The sequence below is a fragment of the Mirounga leonina genome, unplaced genomic scaffold, assembly GCF_011800145.1.
Source record: "Mirounga leonina isolate KUSES-001 unplaced genomic scaffold, KU_Mleo_1.0 Mir_175, whole genome shotgun sequence".
In the NCBI taxonomy this organism is placed as follows: domain Eukaryota; kingdom Metazoa; phylum Chordata; class Mammalia; order Carnivora; family Phocidae; genus Mirounga; species Mirounga leonina.
In genome coordinates, this window is record NW_023270453.1 from 35365395 (window position 1) to 35381236 (window position 15842).

At 37.1% G+C, this 15842-nt stretch overlaps 1 protein-coding gene across 3 annotated transcripts in view; it reads right to left on the minus strand.

Moving 5' to 3' along the window:
• The window catches only part of SMG1 (SMG1 nonsense mediated mRNA decay associated PI3K related kinase), a 104371-nt gene that overhangs the window by 45347 nt on the left and 43182 nt on the right, over positions 1 to 15842 (minus strand). For all 3 annotated transcript variants that reach the window (XM_035022360.1, XM_035022359.1, XM_035022361.1), the window contains 15 exons: positions 14506 to 14730; positions 12735 to 12836; positions 11804 to 12073; positions 10134 to 10264; positions 9788 to 9949; positions 8813 to 8931; positions 8076 to 8163; positions 7885 to 7986; positions 7066 to 7206; positions 6313 to 6512; positions 5686 to 5882; positions 5369 to 5530; positions 4226 to 4380; positions 1697 to 1839; positions 1353 to 1554 (listed from right to left, as the gene is read on the minus strand). In XM_035022360.1, the coding sequence (XP_034878251.1) occupies positions 1353 to 1554; positions 1697 to 1839; positions 4226 to 4380; positions 5369 to 5530; positions 5686 to 5882; positions 6313 to 6512; positions 7066 to 7206; positions 7885 to 7986; positions 8076 to 8163; positions 8813 to 8931; positions 9788 to 9949; positions 10134 to 10264; positions 11804 to 12073; positions 12735 to 12836; positions 14506 to 14730 (2399 nt within the window). The remainder of the gene's footprint in view (positions 1 to 1352; positions 1555 to 1696; positions 1840 to 4225; positions 4381 to 5368; positions 5531 to 5685; positions 5883 to 6312; positions 6513 to 7065; positions 7207 to 7884; positions 7987 to 8075; positions 8164 to 8812; positions 8932 to 9787; positions 9950 to 10133; positions 10265 to 11803; positions 12074 to 12734; positions 12837 to 14505; positions 14731 to 15842) is intronic.

The window sequence follows — 15842 nt, forward strand, 5'->3', positions numbered from 1 at the left end:
GTAGCTTACAAAGGCTCTGGAGTACACAGGAGTTTGAAAAGAGGGTTTTTTACTGTCACCTACATGCAAATGATCCCCAAATCATTCTCTAGCTTAGACTTTTCTCCTTTGCTCCAAATCCAATTCTTAATTGCTTATTAAACAATCTCCTCTGCATGTTTCATTTGCACCTTAAACACACCTCATTGTCCTGTGTGCTCCTACTTCAATTAGTGTCTGTTTCTCCCTCTACCTCTGTCCCACAGGTTAGTAGTCTACATGCCACCACCCTTGCCATCAATCCACCTAGTCTCTTCACAACACAGCAGAGTGAACCACTAAGTCAGATCAGGACATGCCTCTCCTGTTCAAATCTCACCTAAGATTTTCTCTCTCATTAGGAGTCAAAGTCTTTCTCACAGTTCCCTCCTACTCTCTTCCCTTATCTCTTATTATTCACTCTGCTTCAACCAGAGTGGCCTCCAGGGTATTTCCAGAACACTCAAAGCACATAATTCTTCCATCAGACCGGTTTCCTCAAGTCTTTGCTCAAATGTCATGCTGATGGCATTCCCAACCTTGTCTGTCTGTCTGTCTGTGTCTCCTCTAGAAGGGAGCTCCTCAAGGGTCAGAACTCGTGTTTCATGAAATGTTGCACCCCACTGACTGACATATAGTACACGCTCAATGGAGAAATTACCCATTAACACATTTACTTTTTAGAAGCTGGGCTTCTCGATGAGAAGGACAGCTAATGACCTGTGTCCAAGCCACTTACGGGTATACAGATTTTGAATTAAGGGAATATTTTGTGGAGTTTTTTAAATTTAAATATTTATTTAAGTAATCTCTACACCCAATGTGGGACTCGAACTCATGACCCCAAGATCGAGAGTCGCATGCTCTACCAACTGAGACAGCCAGGCACCCCAGTACATACATTTTAAATTAAGGTATTAATAAATACACAGAGGAACAACAAGAAGAAAAAAGACAAGAAAGGGAATTTAATTTACAAATGTTCATAAACTGCACTCCTTAGAATATTTTCAATCAATTCAAACCTACTTTAGAAACAGTCATCAAATGTGACCCTTTCTAAAGCAGTAACAAATCTCTCTTTATATTTATTTTGTAAGCTCTAAGAATCAATACCGAATGACTGTTTCAACAGTGACAAGACTGTTTTCCCACTGCATGAATACCTTCCTCACCTCTAATGTTGGTTTCTCACTGTAGTCATTTTCAAACAGCAATATTATTAGAACTTCAAATATCTTGCAATAGTAGGTATGACCAATTTCAATATTTTTCTGTCGTAGAGGAAGACTTTAAAGCTACTGAAAATTTATTTAAATGAAAAAAGTCCTTACTTTATGTAGTTGAAATCAGCTTTCAGGTTGAGAGAAGTGCTGCTGGTACTCTTCTTCAAGTCGTGGATAGCATTCTGCCACTCCTGTACGGCAGCCCAATCAGCAATGGAAATGTAGCACTCACACGCTTTATTTCCCAAATAATTTATAACCTCAGGGGAAGAGTCAGTTGGCTTAGACAACACAGTTTTTCTGGATTCACCTGAGTGAATGTATTTTATAAAACAGAGAGATCCAGGGCAGTTATAAATACTTTAAAGAGCACAGAAATCTAAAAATACACGGTAAGATCGTCAGTACAAACTATCTGACTACAGCTTTTTATTTCCATTCCAGAGGCTCACCGTTCAGAGAATGTTTGGGGCTGGCACTGTTCCGCCCAGTGTTGGCCAACGTGAGAACAGATTTCTCAAAGCTGGAGATGCAGCAATCGATGCCTGTCATGGCGCACAAGTGCTCCTGGTACTCCACAGAGGCCTTTTCAAACCTTTAATGCAAATTCAAACAGTCGCTATTTTTAATTATCCACAGAACTCACGTCCAAAAAAAAAAACAAACAAAAAATTAATCACTCAACAAATTGAGCAGGGAAATAAATAAACCGAGTGGAGACAATGAGTTAATTATTTTGTGTGGGGTTGGGGTGCACAAAATTTTATTTTTTTCCTCACAACAAATGAAAATAAATTCAAAAAAGAAAAAAAAGGGAGGGGCGACTGCGTGGCGCAGTTGGTTGGGCGTCTGGACTCCTGGTTTCGGCTCAGGTCATGATCTCAAGCCCTGCACCAGGCGTCTCACTCAGTGTGGAGTCTCTTCAGACTTTCACCCTCTCCCTCTGTCCTTCCCTACTGTGCACATATCTCTCTCTCAAAAAAATAAATAAACAGAATCTTAAAAGAAAAAAAAAAGGCATTATACAGTAACAGAAGGGGCGCCTGGGGGGTTGTCAGTTAAGCGGTTAAGAGTCTGCCTTTGGCTCAGGTCATCATCTCAGGGTCCCAGGATCAAGCCCCGCATCAGGCTCCCTGCTCAGCAGGGAGTCTGCATCTCTCTCTCCCTCTGCCCCTTCCCACCTCTCGTTCTCTCCTTCTCACTCTCTTTCTCTCAAATAAATAAATAAAATCTTAGGGAAAAAACACAAAGGTATCCTTCACTTTAAAAAAAATATAGAACAGAAAATACTGGTAAGTATCTGATTTCAATGTACACAAAGGCTAAGAAGAATAAATTTTTAAGAATTCAAAAAGTAACAGATACTAATGACATAATTTGAAACTTTTAAGTACCAAAAACACCATAAATATTAAAAACAAATTACAAATCAAGAAATTAGATAGCATCAACAATCTCGCTGTATAATAAAATCTCACAGATCAATACAGGAAAAAATGAGAGCCCATGAAGACATAATCTACATTTTTAAAAATCACAAATGATCAACAGAACATATGGGGAAAGTCCTACTATTAATCATTAATAAACAAATGTAAATTAAAACTATCTTCACTGATGATGATGGCAGGGCTGTTTTTCAGAGACCCTCAGTACAAAGGTGAAGGGAAGGGGTTATTTTTCTATTGTTAAGGATTAAACTGTAAACAGTTTTCTGTATAGTAACTTAGCAAAAGAATGTACCATAAGCCTTATGGTCTATAGCCTTTCTTCTAGTAAATCAACTTGAAGGAATGAATTCAAAGAAAATAAACACAACTATAAGCTATAGTTTAAAGAATTAAGTACCATGGTACATTAAGATTAGTAAAAAACATAAGAAATAACCTTACCTTCCAATAAAATTAACACTGTAGAATATTTAACATGGGAAAAATATTTTTTAAAATATTGCTGAGTGGCAAAAGCAAAATGAGGTAACCAGCAAAAACACAGTGATTTCTGGGAAAAGACTGTATATGAAAGAAAAAAAGAACTAAAATGGCATGTACACCAAAACTAACAGTTTTCACTGGCAGATGGAATTATGAGTTCTTTATTTCCTACATTTTCCAGATTTGGTAAAACTGACAAAAATATACACAGACTATTATGGTTCATGTTCATTTACCTAGCGAAATCAAGTAAGTTTAAATGTTGAGTGCACAGGGCTAATGAGCAAGTACTCTAGTTTGTACCAGACTCTGAAATGAAAGGTTATCATTTACGGATCAAGTTCAAAAATATATAAAACAAGTATGGGGCGCCTGGTAGCTCAGCTGGTTAAGCGTCTAACTCTTGATTTAGGCTGAAGTCATGATCTCAGGATCATGAGATCTCCCCACATCAGGCTCTGTGCCAGGCATGGAGCTTCCTTGAAATTCTCTCCCTCTCCCTCTGTCCCTTTTCCCTGCTCCCTATCAAGAGACAGAAAGATGGAAAGAAATACAGGAAGAAAGACAAAAAGAGAAGGAGAGAAGGAAGGAGGGAAGGTAGGAAGGAAGGAAGGAAGGAAGAAAGAAATTAATTTACCAAACAATGGGCAGATCTTACTTTAAGGAAGACTTCTTACTAATCCATAAATAAAAAAGGCATCTAAGTTTTGCTGCTACTTAAAGAACAGACTAAAGATGACTCCTAGTAAAGTGACTTACAGCAAGTTTCAATTGCTGAAACTGAACAAAGCTGTTTTAACATTTAACTACAATGTTAGCCAGGAATACAGAGGATTTTTTTTTTTTTAAGATTTTATTTATTTGACAGAGAGAGACACAGCAAGAGAGGGAACACAAGCAGGGGGAGTGGGAGAGGGAGAGCTGAAGGCAGACGCTTTTTTTTTTTTTGAAGGCAGACGCTTAATGACTGAGCCACCCAGGCACCCCAGGAATAGAGGATTTAAATGTAAAGACAACCTATCACCTATTTCCTTCCTTCCAACTTACCTCCCTTCAGCCTGCTGGGCCACTGAATTAATCCAGAGAAGATTCTTTCCAACAATGGAAGATGACCAGACAGCAATTCCCTGTATAGCTTCAGGACAATGAAGCTCACACAGCGCTTCTACCACCATCATGATGGTTACTTCCAATTCATTCCCCTGAGAGTTCATTCAGAAAAATTAATCATAGATCTCAATACCATTAAAATTTAAGTATCTACTAAATTTACTACTGATCACAATCTAAGCCCATTTAAAGGCAAATGTATTTCACAGTTATTTTTACAACAATGGTATTATATTATTAGATCAGAATTCTTGAAATTTTACGCATAATGTATCTACAAAACGTAACAACCTTAAAAACACATGGGTGTCAATCTTTACAAACTAAGTTACCCAAACATTTAAACTGTGGTATCTATACGAGTAACATATAAAGTAATTATACAGCAAAAATCAAATATAAATAACCATGAATTAAAAGATTATTAATTTTATGTCTGAACACTGCTCACTGATATTATATCTAATTAATAAGCATTTGCAGGGCGCCTGGGTGGCTCAGTCGTTAAGTGTCTGCCTTCGGCTTACATCATGATCCCATGGTCCTGGGATCAAGCCCCCATCAGGCTCCCTGCTCAGCGGGAAGCCTGCTTCTCCCTCTCCCACTCCCCCTGCTTGTATTCCCTCTCTCACTGTCTCTGTCAAATAAATCTTTAAAAATAAATAAACATTTGTTATTTTTGGATTCCACTTACTGAACCCATCTATAAGCCAGCACTTTCCCCATGTAACATTGTATGTACCTTTGCATACATTATAAATTATATATACGTTCCTATACATTATATAATTCTTAAAAATTATGATGAGAATTTTCTTCTACAAATTTCTAAGAATTACCTTTAAAGTTCCAACCTTAAACATAAGTAATACATATTTTGACATGTTCTAAGTACAAAATATGAATAGGTGATTTGGAAGTTCTTGCTTTTACAAAATACTGAATCAAAACCTTTGAAATATAAGTTTTGAATGAATAGAAATTTTAACTTATTTCATCCATAGATTAAATCACAATAAAGGAATTAAACTCAAATTTTTCTAATTAACAGATTTAAAATTAACTCCAAATACACTTTACCTGAGATAGATTTGTCTTCATTTCTGTAAGCAAGTCAAAGCCGTGTCTCACGGTCACAGCAGGCTGGCCTGCCAACAACCCAACCCTCATAATGGAAAGTCGGATCCGTGTCAGCCAGTCTTGGCAAGTTTGGCGATTAGTATAAAAAAAAGTCCTAATGACCTTTAGAATAAAGAAAAAGAAGAGCTCAGGATTGGTTAAGATTCTAGGTATAGATGTCTCAAATACACAAGAGTATGGTGATTTAAGCTGTACACGCACGGCCAGACTTGCCCATGAAAATGCTACAAAGCAACACTCAACCCACTGAAACCAACCTTGGGAGGTGATGTTAATGCATTAGCGCACCCCTCGTATGCATTATACATTAACTTCTCCAAATTTTCCAGATACTGCAGAAGAAGAACAAGTCTAAGCTGGTTGCTACTGTGGCCTTCATCATTGTCTGCAGTTGTCCACTGACTAACATCTTGATCGGGATTTAATGTGTGAGCTGCAAGACTTCTAATGATACCTTAAAGCAAAGACAACATTCCAAATTTAAAAGAAATCTTTAAAGATTCTAGAAGGTGGAGATAATTTCACAAAATCACATTTATCAAGCATCCTCTGTACATCCATCATTTAAAAACAAAACTCCCAACATGAAAGATCTCTTATTTTAGGGGAAAAAAATGTTTTCTCTACACAAATCCCCTCGTTTTTGTTTTTTTTTGTTTTTGTTTTTGTGTTTTAAATCCCCTAGTTTTTGAACAGAAGTAGATAACCATGTTGTTGTCAACACAATTACTCGATGAAAGTTTGTCAGAGTATTAAAGATAAACAAAGCGTATACTCTCAAATTCTTGTTTTAACAAAGGTAAGAAGTCCATTCTTTCTTACTATAAGAAGGGTTTGAAAGTATTTGTATCACAAAGTTTGAAAAAGCACAAAGAGCTGATTACCTTCAATGGTCTGGAAGGTATCCTGAGCTCTGCCCAGTGGGGTTCTCAACTTAGAGAGGACAGTGAACTGTGCTGCCTCCCAAATAGCCCACTGCCAAAGGATAGCATCTGTCTTTAGAAGATTTCGGGGAATTGTTGATTGGTCACGCTTATCCAGTCTCTGGCAGCTATAGAACAATCTTTCTAACCAATTGTCCTTCCTGGGAAAAGCAGTTTCATATTTAACAGACAATGACAACTTCATGAAAAAAAAAAAAAATTGCCACAGGAATAGGAGTAGGGGACTACAATTTTTCCTACCTCAAAAAGGCAAAACCTTTAACACGGAGAAGCATTATATCCCTATCTTTCATTGTGAGGTCTTTTACAGTTAAAACCAGGATGGGGTATGGTGTAGATGGCTTATTAGGGGTAAACGGCTTAGGACACTTCAGCTATCAGGATAAAACATTCATTGCAACTAAGCATCTGCAAAATGTCTATGTCCCTAGGCCTGTCCCCAAAGCATTCATGACTAGGTCAGAACAGTTAACTGTCAACATATTTCAATCTCAAAACCCATTTTTGTTTCTTAAGATACTATCTTCAAAGCAATTCTTCTTACTGCCGAAAACAAAAATAACCCATTTGAGAAGATATCACTTTCTATTCTGCCACTCCGGACATATTTTCTCCTCAAAATGGGAATAGGGTCAAGATATTCAAGAATATTTAAGTTACTTTCGCACATGAAGGAGTCAAAGAAAATCTTACCCTGTTCTGTGAGAATTCCCATACAAAATAAAACTAATAACATCAGAGAAATCTTGTGGATGGAATGTGTTACTTGGTGCTTTGCTCATGTGACTTCTTAATGCTAAAGAAATTTCTTGAATTTCTGTGTGATTGTTATTGCTGGAGAAAGAAAATAAATGTTTTAGTTAAAAGGTTACTTCATACTGTAAATGGGCTATTTCCTTGCTAACTAAATGTAGGAATGAAAAAATAAAACTGAGACTTCAAAATAGAGATGTTACAACTTGAAAATTAACTTAATCAAAAACAATAAAGACTACACCTGAATTCTTCAAATAACTGTACTAAGAAACACATTTTGGAATATGTTATAAATTATTATATATAGGGGCGCCTGAGTGGCTCAGTCGTTGGGCGTCTGCCTTCAGCTCAGGTCATGATCCCAGGGTCCTGGGATCCAGCCCCACATCAGGCTCTCTGCTCAGCGGGAAGCCTGCTTCTCCCTCTCCCACTCCCCCTGCTTGTGTTCCCTCTCTCGCCGTCTCTGTCAAATAAATAAATAAAATCTTTTTTAAAAAAAATTACTATATATATTATTATATATATTATATAAATTATTCAGTACTTATTATCATGAGCTTCTAAGTTTATAAAAAATATTAAACTTTGTTACTTTCTTCTAGACCTGCACAATTTGATCCTCTGGCATCTCTTCAGTCACTGAGAGGTGCCATACGAGACATGACATTAATTCACTATTAGGCAATTTGTCTCTTCCTAAAGGACTACTAGGCAGTCAAACAGTGGGATGCTTTTGTTCCAACACAACTGTTATACCTCAAAACAACATCTAAAGGAATTGATTTCAACAGCTTTCCAAATGCTTGTCGAATACGAGTTCCACTATGGACAAGTTGAACACGGCAAACATCAACACACCTACAAAAAGATGAAACAGATAGTATGAGTGTGGCAACAGCTTTAAGTTATTAGGACTAGGGTGAGATGATAGGATCTTTAGTCCATACCTCTGTAAAAGATCGTCTGGCAAAGAAGAAGACAAAGCATGTAGACTGCTGCATGCTTGCAGACAGATATTCACATCTTCAACAAGAGCTATTAGGAATTAAAAGACACTTTCAGCTTGCCAAAAGAAATTATATACCCGCATGTCGTAACTTCCCGAACCCATTCACTCATTCAACAGTTAAGTGCCTCCCAGGGACGAGGCCCTGCTCCTGCCTAGGACCCTTGCTGGTAGAAACGTTTGGGAAAATCACACATTTTACAAAACCCAACGTCACGAGCCTTCATCTCAACCATTTTCTTAAAGAAATTTAGAAGTATACGGAATGTAAAAACATTCACATAAGCTTAAAAATGTGACAATCACTTAAAAACAAATTACATATTAAGAATAACTTAAGATGGGGTGCCTGAGTGGCTCAGTTGTTAAGCGTCTGCCTTCAGCTCAGGTCCTGAATTGAGTACCACATCGGGCTCCCCGCTCAGCGGGAAGCCTGCTTCTTCCTCTCCCACTCCCCCTACTTATGTTCCCTCTCTCGCTGTCTCTCTCTCTGCCAAATAAATAAAATCTTTAAAAAAAAAAAAAAAAGAATAAGTTAAGACAGATTATGCATCTGCCACTGAGATAGGAATTACACATTTCATGTTATGAAAATGTTCAAGTGACTATCTTTCTCTCATGACCAAAGATCCCTTGTAAGAGCAGGTAACAGAATTTTTAAAAATCACAGAATCTTACTGTTGGCTAAAAGGCCTTTGCAAAATTTATGGAAAGATGGAAGAGAAAATAAAGGTGCATATGTTTCAGACTTCTTCATTAAAACAGCCACTTCCAAAGCCCAGGTCATTAACAGTTTCCTGAAACACAAAATAGCCAGTTGACTTTACATTAAAAAAGAAAGAAAAATATAAAAATATATTCTTCTTACATTACTTTGCTTTTGGTTTTTTTAAACATCTCAAGCAACAGGAAAAACAAACTATAGAAATTCCTTTATCAAAAAGTTGTATGCTTTTTAAGAAAATTTCCCCGGGGCGCCTGGGTGGCTCAATCAGTTAAGGTCTGCCTTCAGCTCAGGTTATGATCTCAGGATCCCGGGATGGAGCCCCATGTGGGGCCCCCTGCTCAGCGGGAAAGCTGCTTCTCTCTCTCCCTTTCCCCCTTCCTCCTGCTCATGCTCGCACGCTTTCTCAAATAAATAAAATCTTAAAAAGAAAGAAAAAAAAATTTCCCTAAACTAGCATTAAGTTGGAGCAAAGAATATTAAAACCACCTCTACAGATAAATTCTTCTACAAAACATTGCAGGGCAGGGCGCCTGGGTGGCTCAGTTGGTTAAGCGACTGCCTTCAGCTCAGGTCATGATCCTGGAGTCCCCGGATCGAGTCCCGCATCGGGCTCCCTGCTCAGCAGGGAGTCTGCTTCTCCCTCTGACCCTCCCCACTCTCATGCTCTCTCTATCTCATTCTCTCTCTCAAATAAATAAATAAAATCTTTAAAAAAAAAAACATTGCAGGGCAGGGAGGTTTCACTTAATTCTTTTGGGAAAGAACAAGAAATCCTAGACTAAATAATAAAGCTGTATTTTGAAGTGTTTCATAATGAAACTGCTCCACCCTACTACCTCGATAATCTGGATTTCCTATCCTCAAATTACATAGCTAAGTTAATAAAAGTTAAGAACACTTAATATTAGGAAGTATTATTTAGTTACCTTGTATCCTGGTTAAGATTATCTTTCTTAAGCAATATTCCCAGGAGATTCAGTATAATTGAGAAATGTTTTTTTGTAGCTGTAGTTACAGTACTTATCACAGCTCCATCAAACAAAGATGGGGATGAAGAACTAAGACTACTAGATATAAAGTGATCGTGCCTGGAAGACAAAGGGAAAATCATGTTTTCATCTCTAATTAAAAAAAAAAAAAGTAACTCCAAAGTCAACACGTATTTTTAAAAATCTATACTTTCAAGAGCCCATCCTCCCCTATAAAAATGAAAAAAAAAAAAAAAAAAAAAAAAAAACCCTGTTTACAAGAAGTATCTGTACAGTAAAGTACCTGGTACAATGAGAATACAATGTGTAGAGCACGGCATACTGAATGGCGGGGAAGTGAACAGCCAGGTCACCATGCACAATCATCAGATTCTTACTCAGCAGGGCAAAGACAGTTGGAGATAGCGCCCACATCTGATGATGTACAAACGAAAACAAATGTTTGGCTCCTCCAAGACACACAAGCTTATTCCTCAAAATATTTTAAATTTTTAAAAGTTAAAATGACAGGGGCGCCTGGGTGGCTCAGATCATGACCTGAGCTGAAATCAAGAGTTGGACGCTTCACCGACTGAGTCACCCAGGTGCCCCTGAGCTGTACACTTTAAGTGGGAATTGTATGATGTTTGAATTATATAGCAATAAAGATATTTTTTTAAAAAGAGAAAAAAACGGGTGCCTGGGTGGCTCAGTCAGTTAAGTGTCTGCCTTCGGCTCAGGTCATGATCTCAGGGTCCTGGGATCGAGCCCCACGGTAGGCTCTTTGCCCAGTGGGGAGCCTCCTTCTCCCTCTCCTCCTGCCCCTCTCCCTGCTTATGTTCGTGCTCGCTCTGTCTCTCAAATAAAGTAATTTTTTTTAAAAAGAGAGAGAAAAAGATATTGAGCTGTATTTGGCCCATAGGCTGTAGTCTACTGAGTCCTGATTTAAACGAAGTCCTCTGTACCCCCCAATGTAGCAAATTGCCTCTCCTCAATTTTCGAACCACTACACATGGCAAGGTGCCCTGTCCAATGAGAAAAAAGGAACATCTTGCCACTCTTAAGCTTTACCCATCCTTCCCTTTTCCTTCTGCTGCTAATACACTCCATTACACCTAACTGCCCCTTCCTGACCCACTCTCCCTGTTTCCAGAATGCAAGACAAAAAACCTCCTCAAATCTATATACAATGTGAATTCCTCAACAATGAAATTTTAGGGTCTGAGTAGAGTTTACTGTACACCATCAGCCATGACTAGCAGTGAGGGAAGGGACTGCTACTCATCGAGTGATACAAGGCAATCTAATCAGGAAAGCATGCAAATCTAAACATCAAACTTGACTTTCTCCTCCCTTCTCTTTTAGAAAACTTTATCCCTTAATTATATCCTTTTTTTTTTTTTATTAAAAGTAATGTCTTCCAATCCTGCAAGGTCTAACAGAAGGGAAAAAAATAAAGCAATAATTATCAATCAAAAGCAAGGTCACGTCAAATTTCTTAAAAGGAAGAAATCTTTATTCTATTCCCAAAAGAATATATGAATATTCCTAGAGAAAAGTAGGCACTCAAAAAGGAAGACCATATGTAAGCACTAACGTTAGTGAAGAGGAGAAAAGCAGGGAAGAAGGAGTTGCATATTAAAAGAACTATACAAATCTGAGCTGTGGAAAATGTTGACAAATTTTTCATAAGCATGCTAGAATACATACAAATTCATAAAAGACATTTTTTAAAAAATAAAATACAAAAAATCTTTGAAGCGTTGTCAAGGAAAGGAAGAGGAAAGCAAAACACAATGGCAAGAAAACATTCCTGTCAACTTTAATTATCCAGGCATGTCCTACATATGGTAGTGTGTTCTACAGTGACTCTGGGAATACTGACACGGTAATAGTAGTAAATAAGATAGGTAAACATGCAATGAAGAGACGGTTAAGTGAGAATAAACCAAAGCACTGCAAGTAAAAACTCACCCCAATTAGTGAGTTTTTGGCATTTCCAATTGTAGTCAGGGCACTGAGGTCAAATATAACTACAAATTTTGCATTGTCTACATTGAATACGTGATTTTTAAAAGCCTCATGTTTTATTTCAGAGCAGGCATCAGGAAGTTGTAGACTATGTAGCAGGTTGTTTAGGGCACAAGTCATTTCCCCCAAAATTAATTTATAGGCAGTCTCCAAAACAGGAATATTCTTCAGGCTGAGCACTGCTTGATAAACAGCATGGGCTACAGCAACAACCTTTAAAGAGAGAATTCAGGAAAGTGATAATTAAATGGAAAATAAAATTACTAACTGCATAATGTGATGGTACAAATCAATTTTAAGACCAATAAATTCACTGTCCAAAACACCAAAGACCTAAATTTTTTTTAAAACCCAACCTTAGGGAACCTACATGTGTCAGTAAATTTATGTCAGTAAGTTTATAAAAATCTTCAAAACTTTATTACAGAGTCCTCTAAATTAAAAGTTCTTAAAAAGCCATTTTTAAAAAATGGCTGGGATCAAAACACACATAAAAAGAGCTATTTATTACAATTACTTTTCCTCTATCTACTTGGAAAGCCTGTAGTGGTTTTGACTGGGAGTCGGCTGAGAAGCTAATAATGAAATTTATGACATACACAGTATCTCTGAATTTATAACTTGATAAATTAACAGCTGCTTGTTTTATGTAATTTTAATAAAACAAACTTAATAAAAACAAATCATGGAAATCTGAAAAGAGTATGTGGCACAGTATGACAATCAACAAATACTAAGTTATATAAATCATTTAATCACTATATTTTAAAAATTTATCATTTCACTCCATTTCATTTATGTAGCCTAGTAAGTAACTTGAGTCAACTCTTCAATGACTGAAGTTACCAAAAGTCCTTGTCAATGCCACACTTACCTCCTTTTCTTTATGATAACGCAAAAATAGTAGTTTAGATGATGGTATGAAAAGTTTTTCTACAAATGATGATGGCAGTTTTGTATTTATCTGTTCAACAATCTAAAAGAATAAAATAAAAAGAAGTGAGCTACCAAGACACAACGGGACATGGGGGAACTTTACATGCATCAAGTTAACTGGAAGAAGCCCATCTGACATGGCTACACACTATGATTCCAACGATAGGACATTCTGGAAAAGGCAAAACTATGGAGACAGTAGTATCCACAGTTACCAGGGATTCAGGAGGAAGGAACAGGTGGAGCACAAGACATTTTTAGGGCAGTGAAACTATTCCGTATGATACTATAATAATGAATATGTGGCATTATTCATTTGTCAAAACCCACAAAATGTACAATCCAGAGAGTGAACCCTAAGGTAAACTACAGACCTCAGTTAATAACATGTCAATTTGGTTCATCAACTGTAATAAATGTTCCACACTAAAGCAAGATGTTAATAATGACGGAAACTGGGACACCAGGGTGGCTCAGTCAGTTAACTGTCTGCCTTCGGCTCAGGTCATGATCAGAGTCCTGGGATCGAGTCCCCCATGGTGGGGGGGGGGGTCCTTGCTCAGCAGGGAGTCTGCTTCTCTGTCTGCCTACCGCTCCCCCTGCTTGTGTGCGCACGCTCTCTCTCTCTGACACATAAACAAGACCTTAAAAAAATAATGATGAGGGAAACTACTGTGGGAGAGCATATGGGAACTCCATACCTAAGGCTCAATTTTTGTGTAAACCTAAAAACTGTTGTGAAAAATATCTATTAATTAAAGAAGTAATATATCTAAACTGTATTTTAAGGCCTTAACATTATGACAGTAAAATGTCTAGATACCTAAATAGGATATATGTATCTATACTTAAAACATGGGCAATTTTTTTTTACATTGGCGAAGAGAGGTATAACTTTGGCAAAAATGTTCAGCAGAGTATCACCTAGAATTTGCTTTAAAACAATTCAGTTGGAGGGGCGCCTGGGTGGCTCAGTCGGTTAAGCGTCTGCCTTCGGCTCAGGTCATGATCCCAGGGTCCTGGGATCGAGCCCCGCATCAGGCTCCCTGCTAGGCTGGGAGCCTGCTTCTCCCTCTCCCTCTGCCCACCGCACCCCCACCCCCACTGTGATCTCTCTCTCTCAAATAAATAAATCTTTAAAAATAAAAAAAATAAATAAAACAATCCAGTTGGGGATGGAGGCACAGCAAGGAAGAGGGAGGGAGTCAGAGAGGCCTAGATGAAACCAGATAGACCATGTGTTTCTAATTATAGAAAGAGTATTAAGTATACAGAGATTCATTATGCTATTCTGTTTTTTTTTAATATACTTCAAAATGTCCATAATAAATGGGGGAGAGGAGGAAGAATATTTATGGTTAAGAATAAAAACTATAGAACAAGTTTCATATGGGAAACAAAACATAACAAGGTCTTTCAAAATAGTTATCAAGTACCCATATGATACTTATCAGGAATACTAGGTAGTCTTACATGAAAGACAATGTTTCATCAAAGAAAAAAGAAGAAAAGGAATAAAAACTACACCGAGATCAAACACTAAAAGTAAACAGATAACAGAGCAAAAGCAAACTAGATTACATAAGTAAGAACTAATGCACTCTTTAAAAAAACAAACATAAAAAACCAAGGCTTTCATTTCTTCCACACTAATTTAAGGGCCTGAATAAATACCGTATTAAAAAGCAAGGAAAAAAGAATTCACATACCAATGTGAGTAAATTCAAGACTGAGATGCTATAATCTGTACCGCAAGTCTGGCAGTTCTCCAGCTGATCTAATCCGTATGTAATGACCATGTCACAATGTATAGTCATGCTAGGATCCAAGCTGCCGAGCAAAACACCAACACACTCATTAGCAGCTGTCAACACAGCCTCAGAAAAAAACACTTGGTTTGCAGCCGTCACACATCTCATTACTCTGTATAGAACCTGCAAATGGGGAGAACAAGCAGCTTTTTAAAAAAATTCACATGCTTCCACAGAGTAAGAAAATAGTTTCTATTTAATGCAGTTTGAACTGAAAATTAACTGCCTGCCTTGTCAGTAGTCTCTTAATATTCTCGCTCTCGGTGGCTGAATAATAAAGGGTATCTTTAGTAAAATATGCAAAAATGATCTTGCCTAAAATATTCTAAAGTACTATTGTGACAGAAAATGGATCCTCTATTTCCCTTATACCCAATTTCTATCACCCTCTCTCCCCCAGCCAAAGTAACCAAGTGGCTGGAGCTCAGAATTTTTATATTCATGAAATTCACCAGTACTTGGAACAGTAGCATTAAACACAGGAATAACCTGCCATGAGAATAATCTTCCCTCAATAAAGTACTTGGGCTTTTGGTAATCAATCTTTTAAAACTAAATACCCAAGTCACCTTAGCTTATGAACGTTCATGTACTGATGATCTCTTTGGAAAGGTTAAGTCTCATTCATAACGTGTACCTATTTGACGATTATGAAAATCATGTAACTTCCAACCAAAAACCCCACTAAACTACAAGTCAGTATTAATGTACTAAATTTCTAATAAAAATAAGTTAAGAAACAAAGTAATACAGTATATCTTTCTGTAATTTTCAACAATCACTACATATAGGCTTTAAACCTATAGGTTAAGAAGGCCTAAAAGACATTCATACAAGAATACATTAAATATGTAACTATCCTGGGAAATGATTATTTTCTTTCCTTTTGTTTTACATCTGAGTTTATTGCCTTTATTTCAACATTGACACAGTCACCAAACCACCAACTTTTAGAAAGGAATAAATGAAATGAAGACATTAAATCATCTTGTTCAGGTTTAAAATATCAAAATGCTGGCTTTAATTATCTTTAGGATCTGACATTTCTGTTCAAATACACAATTAACCTACCAAAAATTCATATAAAACTAATATCCTATTTTATTTGGCAATGTGTTCAACAGAAATAAATAAAAGTTAGACTTTTATCCTAACAGAAAATTTTAATCATTTAATATTTTATGACTGTATCACGCATGTTTCTCCCTTCTTATTCAAGAACAGTACAGTGACAG